At 45.6% G+C, this 17,637-nt stretch overlaps 1 protein-coding gene across 1 annotated transcript in view; it reads left to right on the plus strand.

Annotated features, from left to right (window-relative positions):
- PACRG (parkin coregulated) overlaps nucleotides 1-7,059 on the plus strand; it is a 587,833-nt gene extending 580,774 nt beyond the window's left edge. Inside the window, exon 5 of the mRNA XM_023223609.2 lies at nucleotides 6,394-7,059. Within this exon, the coding sequence (XP_023079377.1) occupies nucleotides 6,394-6,554 (161 nt within the window). The 3' untranslated portion in view covers nucleotides 6,555-7,059. The remainder of the gene's footprint in view (nucleotides 1-6,393) is intronic.
- The last annotated feature ends 10,578 nt before the right edge of the window (nucleotides 7,060-17,637 follow it).

Consider the following 17,637-nt stretch of genomic DNA (forward strand, 5'->3'; position numbering starts at 1 on the left):
AAAAATACAAAAATCAGCTGGGCATCGTGGTGCACACCTGTAATCCCAGCTACTCGTGAGGCTGAGGCAGGAGAATCGCTTGAACCTGGGAGGCGGAGGCTGCAGTGAGCCAAGGTTGCACCACTACACTCTAGCTTGGGCCACAGAGTGAGACTCCGTATCAAAAAACAAAACAAAACAAAACAAATACAAAGTGGGCGGGGGAAATGTATGCGGAATAATCCAACAGAGAATCTGTGAAGGCTTAGCATCTTCAAGAAACATGATAATAATAATATATGCAGTGGGTTCCACCTGCACATACCTGCCATGGCCTGAGCCAGGCCCCCAGGACTCGCTTCCTCGCTCACCACAGCAGAAGACATCACTACAACCCAATCAGAAGAAAGCCAGCTTTAGCTGTGACTGATGAGGTTAAAGGTTACAAGTCTTAACAGGCGAAAATCCTTTTACTTGGGCGTTAAAGCTCTTGAAATTTTTTAGTTCAGCATTTGAGAATCAAAAATATGCCTTTTCTGGTCCAGAAAGAAACTATTTGATTTCTTCTGTCAGCATTTTGTTGTTGTTGTTGTTTAATTCCATTCAGTGTTGTTTCAAGGAGATTACCTGGCCCCATTGGGGAACACAGGGCAAGGCAATTTCTGCAGTCGGCTTGATTCTGAGGAAAGCTGGGTACGGAAAGAGCTTTGATCTGGCCTGGGTTCACTCAAGTGCAAAGTGGCCACGCCAGGCAGCAAATGCTCCACATGCCAACGGCCAGCGAACAGCCCTAGACCAACGGCGGTGTGGCTGAACCGCGACGCCTCCGCAGCCATTTATTCCAGAGCCTTGGTTTTATGGCTGTCACTCAGTCTTGGGTGCGTGGAGAAAGTCAGTCTGGCTGAGTCAATGTCTCTTGCTGCCTGCGGCTAAGGTGAATGTTGTTCTATCAGGATAATCCTCATGTATTTGTCTGAGACAGTTGGTCATTTCTACAGCCATTTCTACAGTCTAGCTATTGTGTACCTAGGAGGTAACACAAACCATTTTTGTTACTGAGCATGGCGAGTTGCATCATAAAATTCAAACTTCGGAAAGCAGATATTCAGCGTGAAGAAAGGCTGGTAATGATGGTTTTATCATCATCTCCGTCACCTCTTCACCATTTCCTGATTCACTTGGGTGGTTTTTAACGGAGTTTCCCAAGTTAGTGTTTCCTGGGAGAATGTTTGGTTCGTTGCCTTCGAACAGCCCGCAGCTCTTCAGGCATCTCAGGCAGGAGAGCGTGTTGGGGCCGGGACTCTCTTCGCGTGGACCTGACAACTCTGCCTTCCCCAGTGCGGTCTCGCTGTTCCCTTTGAGAATGGGATGCTGCTGCTTCAGCCAGGACGTTCTCAAAATTAACAGAAGGACTTCCTTCCTGAAATCGTGCCTATTTAGGATCTTCTTAGTCATTACGAAAAAGCACAGATCATAATGTTCATAAATGACTTCATCTGTTCGGTATCAAATGAACAACCCTTCAGGCATGTGCAGTGAGCAATCTAAAGGAAGCGTTTATTTGTTTAATTTTTCCAGTGCCTTCAATAAGGCTTTCATTTCCAAATAACCCCTTTGTGTGTTGCTGTTCATACAATGGCTATATATTTACCATTTAAGAGTATTGCCCCAAAGCATAAGAGTGAGGAAAATCCAAATCTGAATTAAACTCTCCCTGAGCCTCGCAGTGGCCCTCACACAAAGTCTCCTGCTTTTCGTGTCTCTAGGATCCCCCAGTGTCTTGACTACAACGAACCGTTCAGAGTTCTCAAGACGCAGGGCTCCCTGGCAAGCAAAGCGCCATGGGGGACGCACAGTGTGTGGAGGCTCTGGAAGGAGTGGGGTGCCTGGGTCCAGACGTACTTCCATGGGGGAGAAAGTGACCACTGCATCCTATAGGAAGCGTGGCTAATTAGGCTTCCTCAGCTGGATGGCAAGCTTCCCGGAAGGCAAGGGTCTTTTTTGTCTCGCCTTGCCCTATAGCGCGGAGTAGATGCTTAGTGTACAGGGAGGACAGCTTGTGAAATAGCCGCAGCTGCTGCCACGACCCAGGGCGTTCTGCAGGACGGAGGAACAACGCGTCAGCGCACGTCCCGGGAGTGAGGTGGGAAGACCTCGCTCTGGCCACCAAAGCTGTCCTTCCTTTCTGGCTTTGCTTCCCTCACCTTCGATCTTTTCCTTTTCTCCTGTAATAGTCATAACTAAAGAAAGTAGAAGAAAGAATGAAGTTTGCACACAGTCTAGAATTGAACTGGAGAATACATCATCAAAATCCTATGTCATCCAAGCCTTTTGCTGGTCCGTGTCCACAGAGTGGCGATATCTTTGTGAAATGTAAATGTGGCAGGTGCAACTCCCCATTGCGGTGGCTCTCGGTAACAAGGTGTACGACTGTCCTTTCACAGCCCCAAGCTGACTTCAGCAGCAGGGAGGATACCATCGCTGGACAAGAGACCAGAGACTGGGATAGACACGTGCGTCCTAGGTCCGAAGAAAATGGCATCCAGAAAGAGAAAGCATCCAGTGGGGACAGTTTAAGGAGGTTTAGATAGAAAAATGAGTGTGCATATTATTCATGCTTAAACAAACTGCTTACATCATCAAAAATACCAATATTCAGAGGAAGAATTAAAATAATTCTTAACCAAAAACAATTTTCAGGCAGTAGGTTTCATGCATCCTGCATGGAGGGATCTTTAAGAACAGAAAGTAAATCCCTCGTTCTCCTCTGCCTGCTTCTCATCCTTCCAGAAGCACCAAGTCTGGTTTAAACCATTGCTTTTGACCTATTTGTTTGATTATAAATAAAACATATCTTTTCCATCATTATTGTATATTTTCTAGCTGCCAGACATAAATCCACTCCTTGCTTTCTAAATTGAAATGTCGTTTTCCTAATCAGAATTGGCAATTGTAAATAACCGTTTGGGTTTATTTTTTTTAATGTCCTATTCTCACAAATGTATTTTTGAACAGTGTCGCATGTATTTAAAATGGTGAGTTCACACTTAATCACCTCAATTTCAGGCTCTCAAAAAACTGTCAATATAGCAGGTTTGAAATGGAGACCTCATGACTCACCTGCTTCTCAACACAATTAGACTCCAAACCGTGCAGGGTCATTGTTTCAGCATGAAAAGTAAGGGAAGTGTTCCTTTTTTGGCCTTTTCTCTACCCCAATGATACACATTCTGCAACCACAAAATATTCCAACTCCAACTCACTTTTTGAATAAGCAACTCCTATTGTGGTTTGTTCTTTTATCATTTGAGGTTATACAGTGTGGAAAAACAAAAAGCTACATAGTTTACTTACTCCTACAGTCAAATATTTTTTAAAAAGTAAGAACATGAGATAAAGTTCTGCTTGTCATTGCTGCCTTCTGGGGCAGTGGAAAAGCAGGTGCGTTAAGCTTTCCGTTGTGTGCAGATCTTCCACGCCCTTTCCCTCTATCAGGAAAATATGTCTGTCTCCTGGTCTATTGAGCTCTTGACCTTCTGACTAATATACCAACAAAAGGCACCATTTATGAGTGACTAATGTATGTATCTTTGTCCATAAGGAACTTGATCACGGCTGCCACAACTCAGCATCATCACCAACTGTCTTTTCCGTGTGCCCTCCAGGGGTTCGTGCAATGGGCTGTCTGCCCTCTGCAAACAGGCCATGCCACCGTCTCCCTAGGTCCACCTCTTTCATACCTAGGAGGAGTTTATCAGCTATAATTTGGAGAGAAGGGGCACACAAAGATGAGCCTGACTCTGAGGGGACATTCGTCCCTGCTTTGGTTGGAATCCTGGGAAGCTGAAGTTGTTTCTATAAAGCACGTTCCCTGCTGCTGACTTCCCCTGTCACGCAGGGTTCTCCTGCCAGCACCTCTGTTGAAATCCCCTGTTGCTTTTCGTCCTGCCCACATTCTTCCTTAACATCTTTTCTTTACACCTGTAACAAATGTCAACAACGCCTCTTCCCAACACAAGCTTCCTCCTCCTCTCTCAATCCAACTCAAAGCCCTTCGTGGAAGGCTCCCTGCAGCAGAGCCACAGGGCTCCATCTCTCCCATGCAGCCATTCCCGCCTGCACCTTCTCACACCTCAGAACACCGTGTCAATCTTAAGAAATACAGACAGAAAAGCGGTGGACGTCAAAGGTGTATCTGTTTACATGTTTGTTTTTACAAAGTTTATCATTGTTGTTTTTCTAAAAAGCAATAGGGCAAGAACACTTTTGTTTAAAAATCTTATCTTTTGTTTATCTGATATATTCTTTTTGTTTTGTTTGTTTGTTTTTGAGACAGGGTCTTCGCCCAGGCTGGAGTGCAGTGGCACGATCATGGCTCGCTGCAACCTCGACCACCTGGGCTCAAGTGATCCTCCCACCTCAGCCTCTCAAGTAGCTGAGACTACAGGCGCATGCCACCACACCTAGCTAATTTTTAAATTTCTTTTATAGAGATGGGGTCTTGCTGTATTGCTGTGTTGCTCAGGCTGGTCTCAAACTCCTGGTCTTAAGCAGTCCTCCCACCTCAGCTTCCCAAAGTGCTGAGATTACAGGCATGAGTCACTGTATCCGGCATCCTCTCTCTCTCTCTCTCTCTCTCTCTCTCTCTCTCTCTCTCTCATTCATTCATATATATATATATATATATATATATATGTAAAAAAAAATTTTTGTTCTATATATTTGAATATTTGGGATGATCAAACTTTAAATAAATTGAAATCCAGCTTTACCTGTGACAGCACAAAGACGTGTACTATGAGGAAGGAAAAGCCCACCTAATTGCAATGGCTTTGTGAACCATTTTAAGGTCATTTATTATGAAGAAATGACATGCACTACAGTTGTGTGACTCCCAATCTGTTTTTTTTTTTTTTTTCTGAAAATCAGTGATATATCTGCCTGCCTTCACCCTCACCAAAAGAAATGAATAAGGATACCAATTTATTGTATGTATATCACAGAATACAGTGATATTTCCCTAATAAGTTTCTGGAAACATCAAGCAAAAGAACTGCTTCCCTATGCTGTGTAGGATTGTAATTGTTATATTTATTCTGGTCTGAACCATTACTAAGTCTTTTTTAAATGTCTCAGATGACTAAGGAAGGATAAAAGGTTGGAAACACCATTTTCCCCTCTATTACTTTCACATTCAAACAAAATAAATATTGTGGGTCTACAATTGAAATATGAATCAAATGAATTCTTTCTCTAGTGAAATGTACATTTTCAAGTTCCACTGAAGGTCCCTGGCCCCATGGCACCCTCTAGGCTTGAGCTGTCACCCTCATGGGTCCTCCCAGCCCACCTGTGCACTTTCCTTCCACCACAGATAAGGCAGGACACACTCATGACTTGCTTGCTGGGAGAATAAATGTCGTTGAAGCCCTTAGTTACCTGGGAGTGGAATACAACAGAAAGCATGGAATGACTATCATTAGAGAAAACAATCGTGGGATGTCTACACGCAGAATGGAAACTAAGGGGCCCCATTTTTGTCACACTCCCTCACCCTTGGTAACTCCTGCAGCTTGGATACAATTGCATATCTCTTTTCTGAGGGATTCGAGATTGAGTTTGTGGTATAGAGGAGAGGCTGTTAGCCATAGGTTCCTGGACTTTGAAGGCCACTCTAGGAATTGCTTCCCTCGTAGCACTTGAGAGGCAACTGAAGTGGTCATTTCCAGACCCTGCAGCTGACACACCTCCCTGGACTTGGGGACTCTGAAACTAGCAGTGACACAAACTCCCTGCAAAGCCCTGACTGACGAATAGCTGCATCCCAGCATTGAGCGATCGTTCGGGAGCAGCCAGGGCAGGAGAAGCAGCTTCCTCCTGTCCCACCTGCACCTGGAATGAGCAAAATGATTTCAGGGAACTGAACACTTGGGTTACTGGGATTCAGGAGAAAGAGTTTGCCATGTGTTCAAAAGCAGCGGGGTGGGGGCTAAGCCTCATTCCAAAGCAGATCCATTTTAAATCACACGGAACAAACAGCCTGATCTCACAATAGACTGTTCCTTCTAAGTACGCCGTGCTGTGATTTCAGAAAACTCAGGGCCCAAGAGAACACTCTGTATATAATAGATCAAGAAAGAGAGTCCCTGACTTGTCCTCCTTCTTGTAACTGTGATTCACTCGCTTTTGTTTATTCCGTTCTTCCTTTATTTTAGATTATTTTTCATTGGCTCCAATTTGGGAGTTGGTATTTTTGTATAGTTGCCACTGCTTTTAAAACTCCTCAAGATCGTGTAAAAATCTTGCATGTTTGTGTCTCCTAATAAGCATTCAGAGAAAATGCCTAGACTGTGTAGGACTTTTCGGGAAATTGCAGAGAAATAACTGCCCTCTTTGTGTGTTTGCATGCACCAGTGAACTCCGGAGATGGCATTGACTACAGCCAGCAGAAGAGGGAGAATATTGGTGACTTGATCCAGGAGACGCTGGAGGCCTTCGAGCGCTATGGAGGAGAAAATGCCTTTATCAACATTAAGTACGTGGTCCCAACCTATGAGTCTTGCTTGCTAAACTAACAGTGGCAGCAGCTGGGACTTGAAGCCTCCCGTTGGTGTTGGGATCATCTGTCTCTGCTGCTTTTAGCATCTCATTCCTTGTGACTTCCACAGCTTTCTTTTCTACAGCTGCTAAAATAGTGGCTTATGGGCCATTGGACTGTTAGCCCTATTGAGAGCAAGGCTTTCCAATACATAAATAGTGCCTGTTTCTTAGATTACAATAGTGTACTGTGCTTATTTGTTCTATGAGAAGAATTGCTTCTTTATACAGCTCCGATAGAAGCAGGAGTCCGAGTTAAACCTTCAGTTGTATAGACAATAAACTATAATTTTCATACGCAATTCAGCAATTGCTGTTCTGTGTGTGCCTGCCCTGGGGGTGATGTCAGAGGTTGTAAAGGAAGAGTTTATGCTGACTGCTTAATAGGTGTTTGTCATGGAAGAGAAGCATCGGTTCAGCAGTGCCTCTCTAGCAGCTGTGCGGAATAATGTGTTTTGACATTCAATAAAACTGTTGAATCTATATTCCAATTACAGCAGGAAATTTTTGCAGCCCATTATAACCTCAGCTACAATAGTAATTAATGCCTTTAGCCTACTAGTGATCTGGGCTTCAGGGGCTTTTCAGTTTATATTTGGGTGCAGGTAGGGGAAGACTGGGGAGAGGACGGGGTCAGGGTTACGTGTGAAATGTAACTTGGTAAATATGTTTAAAAAAAAAAAAGAAAAGGCTAGCTTGAATCCTCATCTCTCCATATGGCACACTGCATCTCAGGACCTGGTGTGTTACTGACAGTGCTATCTGGAAGTTTGTTTAGGGCTTTTCATTATTTTTGAAAATGACTTGTATGTATCTTAATGATTACTCTTTCAAACAGATCTAAATTCTTCCTTGGCAACTCTTCTTCCTTGCTTCCTCCCACTAGCTGGATGACTTCTCATAGCACCATGCAGTGGGTCTGATGGCCGTATTGGGGGATTTTATTGAGACCAAAAAGGAAAAAAACAAACAAACAAAAAAGACAAAAGACATGCCCTTTTTCATTCAATTGAAAAAGAAAAAAAAAAAAATGCCCAAAGAGAAGAGCAACTGTAAGATAGTCAGCCCTGGATCGTGGCTCTTCAGACACGCCAGATGGGAGCTTCAGGCATTTGAAACTTAGCCCGAAAAACTTCGTAAAGATGGAACACTGACTTTGCACACCTGAGAGATGCTGTAACTGCTTAGAAATACATAGCCGAAAGTTTCTTGTTCCTGTAGCAAAGTGAAACTTCTGCATAAAAGTGAAGAAATGAGGCCAGGTATGGTGGCTCATGCCTATAATTCCAGCATGTTGGGAGGCCAAGGCGGGTGGATCGGGAATTCAAGTCCAGCCTGACCAATATGATGAAATCCCGTCTCTACTAAAAATACAAAAATTAGCCAGGCGTGGCAGCATGCGCCTGTAATCCCAGCTACTTGGGAGGCTGAGACAGGAGAAACGCTTGAACCCGGGAGGCGGAGGTTGCGGTAAGCCGAGATCGTGCTGTTGCTCTCCAGCTTGGGCAACAAGAGCTTAACTCTATCTCAAAAAAAAAAAAAAGTGAAGAAGCGAAATGTGTTTCTCCATGCACTATGCATCAACCTCCAAACTGTTTTCACTATCTAAGGCACAAGTTTCTAAAGGCAAACACCAGTTTTGAAAATGAGCTCATCGTTCATTTCTCCTTATTACTGTCTCAGCATGTGAAATCTAGCAGCTTAGGAGCTACCATCCTGTTTCTGTAAGCATCGTCTACGGTGAAGGAAGAGGCATGATTGGATGAGACAATTGACTTTGTTTTTTGTCTTTTGTTTTTTGAGATGGAGTTTCACTCTTGTTGCCCAGGCTGGAGTACAATGGCGTGATCTCAGCTCACCACAACTTCTGCCTCCTGGGTTCAAGCGATTCTTCTACCTCAGCCTCCAGAGTAGCTGGGATTACAGGTGTGCACCACCATGCCTGGCTAATTTTGTATTTTTAGTAAAGACGGAGTTTCCCCATGTTGGTCAGGCTGGTCTTGAACTCCCAACCTCAGGTGATCCACCCGCCTCAGCCTCTCAAAGTGCTGGTATTACAGGCATGAGCCACTGCGCCCGGCCAACAAATTGACTTTGATGCACAATGTTTGGTAAAGGCACAGCTAGAAGTAGACATCCGCAGATTAAAGCAGGTTATTCTGCAAACTATGACATTCAATTGCGTCCATCAGCTGGCATCAGTGAAACAATCAAAAGGAACACCAAAGTCTGTAAGGTTATTAGTTAGAAGGATCACGGCTTGTTGGCGCCTTTGAAAGCTGGTACTGGAATGGCTCTGACCCGGCTCTGCTGGGACATGCAGAAGCAGCTCTGACCGCTCACTCTTCATTATACTCATGAAAACTGCCTGGTATAGGAGCAAGAAGACCTGGCAACTTAGCCAAGAGCCCTAACTTTGGAATTAAAACATCAGGCTTTGGCCGGGCACGGTGGCTCACGTGCCTGTAATCCCAGCACTTTGGGAGGCCAAAGTGGGCAGATCACCTAAGATCAGGAGTTTGGGACCAACCTGGCCAACATGGTGAAACCCCATCTCTACTAAAAATACAGAAATTAGCCAGGCCTAGTGGCAGGCCTAGCTACTCGGGAGGCTGAGGCAGGAGAATCGCTTGAACCCGGGAGGTGGAGGTTGCAGTGAGCTGAGACTGTGCCACTACACTCCAGCCTGGGTGAGAGAGCAAGACCCCGTCTCAAAAAAATAAAATAAAATCAGGCTTCATTGACTAATTCTGTCATTTATTTGCTCTGCTGCCATGAGCAAGATATTTAACCTCTCTGAAACTCCCACCGCCTCAGCTGTGAAGTGGGGATGCCCCCTGCGTGCTGTAGAGTCCTAAGCTGTAGGGGTAACCTATGAAAAGTGCTACCAGAGTTTCTGATACCTGTCGAACTTTTATTTCAAAGAAAAACAAGTACAAAAGATGACTAGTGTCTACCCGGCAGAGCGATATGTATTTGAAAACTCCTCAGACAATATGATGCTTCCTATGTGGCAATGGTGAGTTTCTTGTGAAAAGAAGATAATTTTGCAAAAACCCAAAATAACTGTATAGATAGGATCATGTTCTCTGGAAATTAAAAGGCAAAATAAAACCCCAAAACCCACATTTTTGTTGTTTTAATAGAATTAGAAAAGGCTACTTTTTCCAATGGTCAGCCCACCCAAGTCTGCCTTCTAAAATAATACCCAGGTCTCCAGCCAAATAACTTCTGATTAACTCCGCAGAGAAGGAGGAAATGTCAGCAGGTTTCCGGCCTCTGAGCAACACAACAGCTTCTTCCACCTGCTACGTTTATACACTGAAAGCGCCTTTCAAAGACAGCGAAAGGAACGGAATGATGAAGAGCGGGAAATACTGGGGACTGAGTATTAGGCAAGGGTTTTTGTTTGTCCTCTTAGGACTGTTACTTTTACTCGAAGACACCAAACAGGTGTTAAAGTCAGTTAAGGGGGAGGCAAGGAATGAGACCTTGGATGCCAGGGTAGAGGAGCTGGGTGGGAAGGCTGGGCCTGTCACTCGGGAGCTGGACAGCCTGGAGCGAGTCCCTTAGCTTTCCTCGCCTGCAGCACAGCCTCTATCCCCAGGTCACTGCGAGGACACGATGATAGATACTGCGGCGCAGTGGTTCTAGTGCAGGAGTGGGAACCCAGCAGAACTGCTTTCGAAGTATCTTTCCACCACTGAGTAGCTGTCCTGTGACCTTGGGCAAATTATGTAAATGCTCTAAAACTCAACTCCCTCATCCAAAACTGGGCTGTATGATGTCGACCTTGCAGGTTGGTTACAAGCGTCACACATATGCATGCTTGTCCAGGGCTCCCTGAGGTCCATGGCTGGGTACCCGCGAGGATGGAGGGATGTTCCTGGGGAAGCAGCCAACCAAGTGCCTGGAGAAAACACATGCTCCGTCATCGTGTGGTCCCCTAGGAGAGCCAGGCTCTAATGTCTGCTGAGCCCCCGTAGGCCGGGATGAGTGGTCTCTGGTCCCCAACAGGCCCAAGTGAGACAGATGCCAGGATTTGCAGCCCACACACCCTCCTGGAAGTCATCTCCATGGGCACACTCCTCACTATGAGAGTATCCTCCCTGGCCCATCAGGTGGGAAGAATGGCACATGATTTTTATGGCCTGACTCTATATGAGAAATGTCAGTCGAAAATGGACGTTTTTGGCGTTCAGGCCAGGCGCGGTGGCTCACACCTATAATCCCAGCACTTTGGGAGGCTGAGGCAGGTAGATCACGTGAGGTCAGGAGTTTGAGACCGGCCTGGCCAACATGGTGAAACCCCCATCTCTACTAAAAACACAAAAAATAAGCCAGGCATGGTGGCGGCAGCCTGTAATCCCAGCTACTCAGGAGGCTGAGGGGTAGAATTGTTTAAACCTGGAGGCAGAGGTAGCAGTGAGCTGAGATTGCACCATTGGACTCCAGCCTGGGCAACAAGAGTGAAACTCCATCTCAAATATATATATATATGGAGAGAGAGAGAGAGTTAAAAAAACTCTGTGAAATGGTTACATCCTTAGAAAATATTATTTTCAAAGCTGAAGATATCTTAAACAACAATAACAAAAAAAAAAAACCCTTAAGTTCTGCTAGGGTTGACCTCCATGAGATCTCTAGCAAAGTTTCAGTATAGGTCGTGGGACATCTCAGACTGCTAATTTAGAGAAGCTAAAACTGAAGAGTTTTAAGTCTGTTTCAACATGCACTGCCTCTTTTACTTCTTTTGGTTGTTTTGAGATGTTCATCACGAGCCTTTTGCAAGCCAAAGCTGGGAGGCTCAAAGACGGATCTTCTTTTAAAGAAGTAATATATCTGGGGAAATGCCCCATGGATATTTTTCTAAATATAAATTTCGATTCTCCGATAGGATTTTAAATGGAGTCAAAAGCCTCAAATGCTTTCTGAACAATTCCCTCTATGAAAGCTTCCTTCGTTAGAAATGTACCCGTTGATCAAAGTTTGTCCAAAATGTGACGTTTCCAAGATACAAGGAGTCTTTGCTTTCAGCAAAGTGAAACTGACTTTGACCAAGTTCCCATTCACACCACGTCGATTCATGTCCACCAAACATCCAGGGCCCAGAGGGACCTTGGCGGTCTCACAGCTTGTGGGTCAGCAGTGCCTAAGTCACACAGAGGCAACCAGGGCAGTACCCATTCTCCAGGATCTGCCACCTCCACACAGGTGCCCACTGGAGGCTTGCTAGGCAGCTCCTAAAACTCCATATTCTTTTTCTGACCAAGAAAGAAGAGCTTTCCCAAGCATAATCAACCCCATTTCTGTTAAAATCACCTGTTTGAAGGGACTTAAACTTTCCATTACCTTTTGTACACTAGATTCAGTATTTCTTTGCTCTCCAAGGAAAACTGAGGAAGTCTCCTGTGTGCTTGGAGGGAAAGGTCACTTTAAAATGGGCACTCTATTATGATTATTTGTAATCATGACGTTGTAATACAAAAGGAACTATCAACCTCCTCTGTGTCCTACAATGGGAAGACAAGAATACAAGTATACTTGGCTTAATCAAGAGCACTTTGCAACAGGAAGATACATATTGGTGTTGAATCAGATTCTAAAAATATCTCCCATCATCTTTGTTTCTTTTGCAGTCTTAAATGTGTGAATGCATGCAAGCTGAATGGGAATCCAAAACAGAAGTCAAGCTTTGTTTTGGAGAAACCCTAACTAGCAAACCGTGGTTTGCTCTCCAGTTCAAGTGCTGGTGATGATATTAAAGAAGCATGTAGTAGCTATAGAAGAAAGTTTCTGAGATTCCTTCCATGGCTGCCTCAATAATGAATGATTCTATTCCTTTTGCTCACACAATCTTATCCAATTTTAGATCTCACTACTGATATAGCTGGGTTCTTCTTACAAGTAACTTGGCAATTACCCAATTCCCCTATCAGTAGTTAATGACATGGACAGATACGTGGTGGGAAGTGCCCTTTGCACACTGATTGATTTGCATTTCTCTGTTACAGAGGTTGACTTTTGCTTTCTCCAGTGGGAATATTTGTAAGGTACTTGGATTCTTTATTCGTTTTTACTTCGCCAAGTTTCTGTAAGTTTAAATCTGGGTGAAAGGATTTGTTCTCTTCCTGTGCTTGATAAGTGTAGAAATGTATTACTTTAGTTTCTTTTTTATTTAGAAATTATTGGGAAATATTCCCTAGCCTTGCCTTAAGAATCTGTTGGAAACTCTGCACCCTCTACCCAGATAAGTGCACGTTACACACAGTATTTTGAAGACAATTTCAGGGCCTTTACAGATGTTGCAATTCCCATCTAAGAAATGGCAGTGCTTCCATTAAGAGAAGGAGAAGAGAGAATGTACCGTCCACCTGCTTAGTGACAACAACCCAGGGCGCCTGAGGGCCACTGCAGTAAGGACAGGCCGCGTTGTATGGGAGGTCCGTGCATGCTGAGACTGGATTGCTCCTTCTTAGTCGCTTTTGCTGCGTCCCTTTCCTCTTCCTCACCTCTAAACACTGCAGGCCTCCCAACTCGAACCCCCGCCTCACCTCTGTTTCCACCAGGTGACCCGACCAGTCCGGCGGATTCACATGCCGTCTGTGCACGGCTGATTCTCACATTTGCTCTCTGGCCCCAACTTCCCCAGTGCCTGCTGGGCATTTCCCCCAGGATACCAAAGAGATCGATCCAAACCGAATGCACGGACCCACCTGCCTCCCGCCACTCTCCGGCCCCCGCACCCTCCCCACGCGGAGGGCTCCAGCTCAGTCGGCAGGCGCTCAGGTCACCACGGGGGCCAAAATGCCAGGATTCATCCTCTTTTCTTTCACGTCTCCACCCAATCCAGTACAAATCCTGTGTGCGAAACCTTCAAGGCCTGTAGCTGACCAAGTCCCAGCCCCTCCTCCTCGCTCTAGTCCAGGTCCCCGGCTCCCCTAGCTGACCCCCAAACTTGCAGGGAGTGGCGGGGTCCTCTACCCTGAAATCAGTGACCCTTTAAACGCCAGTCAGGTTCCCATGTTCTCAACCCTCCAACGGCGTCTGCCTCCCAGCTGGGGCACATTCCAGACCTCTGCCGTGGGTGACATGCGGCCTGAAGGATGTGGCCCTGGTTCATCCTGAGCTGTTTCTTCCTGGCAGCGTTGGGCCCCTCCGTGGGCAGAGGCTGTGCCGGCCTCGTCCCTGCTCCACCCGCAGGCGCAGCATATCCTCCCCACAGAGCGATGTCTGGACGCCCCCCACGGTGTTCACTGAGCCTCCTCCCTCCTCTGGCCTCACTGTGGTCTCTGCTAAGTGTCCCTACCTCAGAAGGACCTTCCTTGACGCCATACCTCTCAGTCTCTGTCCCCTATTGCTTTACTTGCTTCAAAACATGGACAAGTGTCCGACCGCAGTATCTATATGCTTGATTTTAAACTTATTTCTTTATTGTGTGTCTCTACCCTAGGGCCGGAGCTCTGTGAGAGCAGGAGCTCCTTTCACTATGACATCTCTCTGGCCAGGAAGCACGCCCTGGGCCTAGTCAGCCTGCAAAAGACATTTGTTGGCTGGGTGCAGTGGTTCACACCTGTAATCCCAGCACTTTGGGAGGCCGAGGCAGGTGGATCGCCTAAGGTCAGGAGTTCAAGACCAGCCTGGCCAACATGGTGCAATCCCTTCTCTACTAAAAATACAAAAATTACCCAGGCACGGTGGTGCTCTCCTGTAATCCCGGCTACTCAGGAGGCTGAGGCAGGAGAATCTCTTGAACCCGGGAAGCAGAGGTTGCAGTGAGCTGAGATCCTGCCACTGTACTCCAGCCTATGCACTCCAGCCTGGGCGACAGAGTGAGACTCCATCTCAAAAAAAGAAAAAGAAAAAAGAACAAAAAAAGGGTGGTGGGGAACATTTGTTGAAGAAATGACTAAGCAGCCCTTATAAAAGGGTTCAGACAGGCCATAGTCAAACAAGCTTGGCAGAGAAGCAGAGGTACCCTTGCACCCCACCCTCCTGTCTGACTTAGGCAGGGGCGCTGGGCCTTGCCCTCCTGTCTGACTTAGGCAGGGGTGCTGGGCTTTGGAGGGTGTCCTGTGTCACAGGTACTGCTGTCTTGAGGGAAGAATTATCAGCCCAAGGTAAGATTCCCTGGAGACACTCAGGCTTTGGAAAACACAAAAAGATGCTGTTTTCCTGGAGAAAGGTGTTCATGATTCTGTTTAAACCAAGTCAGAGGGAAGTATTTTAAATATCCTCCAAAGCTCCTGGAAATGCAGGGCCCATCTATTTGTTCAAAGACAGACCAACGTCCTTTTTGTGAGCTGCAGCCCAAGCAGGGGTCCAGTGCAGACGCCGTGTCACAGACTCACCATCTCCTCCGTATTTGTCACTGGGCTCCTCCGGGGACCATGCAGGACCTGAACTAGATGATGGCCACTGAGGCTGCAAGCCAGTGTGCAGACGCCTTCCAGATGCTCCCCTGCCATTCAGCGTGCCCTGCAGGGGACTCCATGCAAATGGCCTCAAAAGGCCATTTACATTCACATTCTCAGTGAGACCAAAGAGAAGGAGACCAAGTGTCCTGACCCCTCTGACAACCAGTTGCCCCAGCACACCCTAGATCAGCGGTTCTCAAAGTGGGTTCCTGGGGCAGCAACCTCAGTGTCACCTGGGAGCTTGGGAAGAGGAGCTCATGTTCCCGGGGCCCTCCCTAGAGCTGCTGAATCAGAAACTTTGGGATGGGGTCTGTCAATCTGCGTTTGGACAAGTTCCCCAGTGACTGTGACACACCATGAAGTTTGAGAACCACCGTCCCAAACCAAGGCTTCTAACTGGATGTTCATTCCCAGCCATTTGGAAGGCTCAGCTGAAAGCCAGTGAGCCAGAAGCCAGGGCTTCACGGATCCTGCTTTCCAGAGTGGCCATTCCTGCAATGTTCCATTAGGCAATAGGGCTCTTCAGGGAAATTAATTGAATGTAGGCTTCAGGAATCATTGGAAACCTTCAGCTTCCCTCATCAGGGAAACTGATGTCTACATCGTCCTCAGTCTAGAACAAGAATAATAGGTGTACCTTAGACAAATGTGGTTTCAGTCCATCAGTAAAAAGCCAGTATTGTAAAAACCTATTATCTTTGCTTCAAGTGTTATCAAAAATAATAATAATAAAATAAAGGCTTAGAAGTCTCACTGTTCAACATGGCATTTCCAAATAGTCAATGTAATTGTCATCTTTATATTTGAAACTTTTTTAAAAAATGAATCATTTCCATTAATACAAAAAGAAAACTTTCTAGTGGAGGCTCAAAATTCAAAGAATCAGGATCAGTTCTTCTAAAACGACTTACATGTAATCTCGTTTGCCAGACACTGAAGTAAGATTTCTGTATTAGCATTTTCTCCACTGCTGCAGGTTTCTGTCTCTGTGGGTTCCTGAAAGCAACCTACAGCCAAAACTATGTCCACATACAGCAAACCCACATGCCACTTGATTTCATTAAATGCATAATAGGGGCATTCTAGAACCAGAGTTTTAAATGGCCTTTTTGTCTCCTTCCTCATACATCTGGGGCAGTGAACATGACATTAAAATGCAGCCAGAAAAATGTCCCATAAAGAACTTTATTGACAAAAAGGTAAATTTTTAATAACCCTTCAGTAGGCTTCATTCAAGAGGGGGTAATATGTCATATGAGTAGGATTTTTACAGCTCTCGTAGGAATTCCCTGTATTAAAAGAATGTTTGCAGTTTAGAGAGAACCCAACTGCAAAACATTCCTGAATGGTGACAATATTTGTCTCAATCTAATATTATGTGGTGGATCTTTGTTTGTGGAGAGTGGAGAGGCTGTGTCCTGCTAGAGTGATTTTTCCATCAATTCAGGGCTCAGCAAATATGACCCAAACAAACAACCAAATTGATTAAAATGCTTTATTGGGAAGGAAGAGATTGAGTCTTGGAGACATGCTTCAGTAGCTACTCACGTCACCAAGACTGCAAAGGCCACATAGCTGACAAAATAGCACCACGTCTCACAGAAGAGGCTGAGGAGTCCTGGCTGAATAATGCTTTATTCTGGAAAAGGTCTGTACGAATCTGCACAGCAGTGAAAATGTGTGGACGGCTTCTGTCTCTTCAGCCGCGAGGGAGGCCACCCTTCATTGGAGGGAGGTCCGCCCTCCCCACTATGGTTGCTGTGGAGCTCAGAGGGGTGAAGGCATGTGGAAATTCACAGCACCATGCCAGCCTGCAGGACTGGGAGCGTAGTTCCCACTAAAGAGCAAATACTGTACTGTTTTTCCAAAAAAAAAAAAAAAATTAAAATCTGAATCCCAATGTTTGTTCACAGCAGGGCTATAAAACAAGTAGACAAAGATCTCAGGGGGCTTTGTGACAGCATGGTGGATTGGAGTTAAAAAGAGGTGGTGTCGTTTGGATGCACAGATAGTCTAGGCCAGCCTTGTGAGCAGAGAAACAGGACTCCAATCTAAAACATAAAATGAGGGCTAGAGACGGGTGCCAGGCGGAGAGTAAAACCCTTTGGTTAGGATTCCAGGCCGACTAAACTGCAGCTCTGCCTGTTACTCTCCAGCCTCACTTTCTCCATCTGAAAAATGGGAGGGAGGCATTGGATGTATTTCGTGAAAATCACTTAATACTGTGCTGACACTTAATCTTTCAATAGAAGATATGTGAAACATATAAATATAAAATATGATATAAATAGAGAATAAACAAGATGAACAGAGGCCAGGCACAGTGGCTCATGCCTGTAATCCCAGCACTTTGGGAGGCCAAGGCAAGTGGCTAGCTTGAGGCCAGGAGTTCGAGACCAGCCTGGTCAACAGGGTGAAATACCCGTCTCTACTAAAAATACAAAAATTAACCGGGAATGGTGGCACGCACCTGTAATCCCAGCTACTCAGGAGGCTGAGGCACAAGAATTACTTGAACCCAGGAGGCAGAGGTTGCAGTGAGCACTCCAGCCTGGGCGACAGAGCAAGACTCCATCTCAAACAAAAACAAAAACAAGCAAAACAATGTGAACAGACACCTAAACACACCACTCTGAAATCCCAG

Source organism: Piliocolobus tephrosceles, chromosome 5, assembly GCF_002776525.5.
Source record: "Piliocolobus tephrosceles isolate RC106 chromosome 5, ASM277652v3, whole genome shotgun sequence".
NCBI classification, from domain to species: Eukaryota; Metazoa; Chordata; class Mammalia; order Primates; family Cercopithecidae; genus Piliocolobus; species Piliocolobus tephrosceles.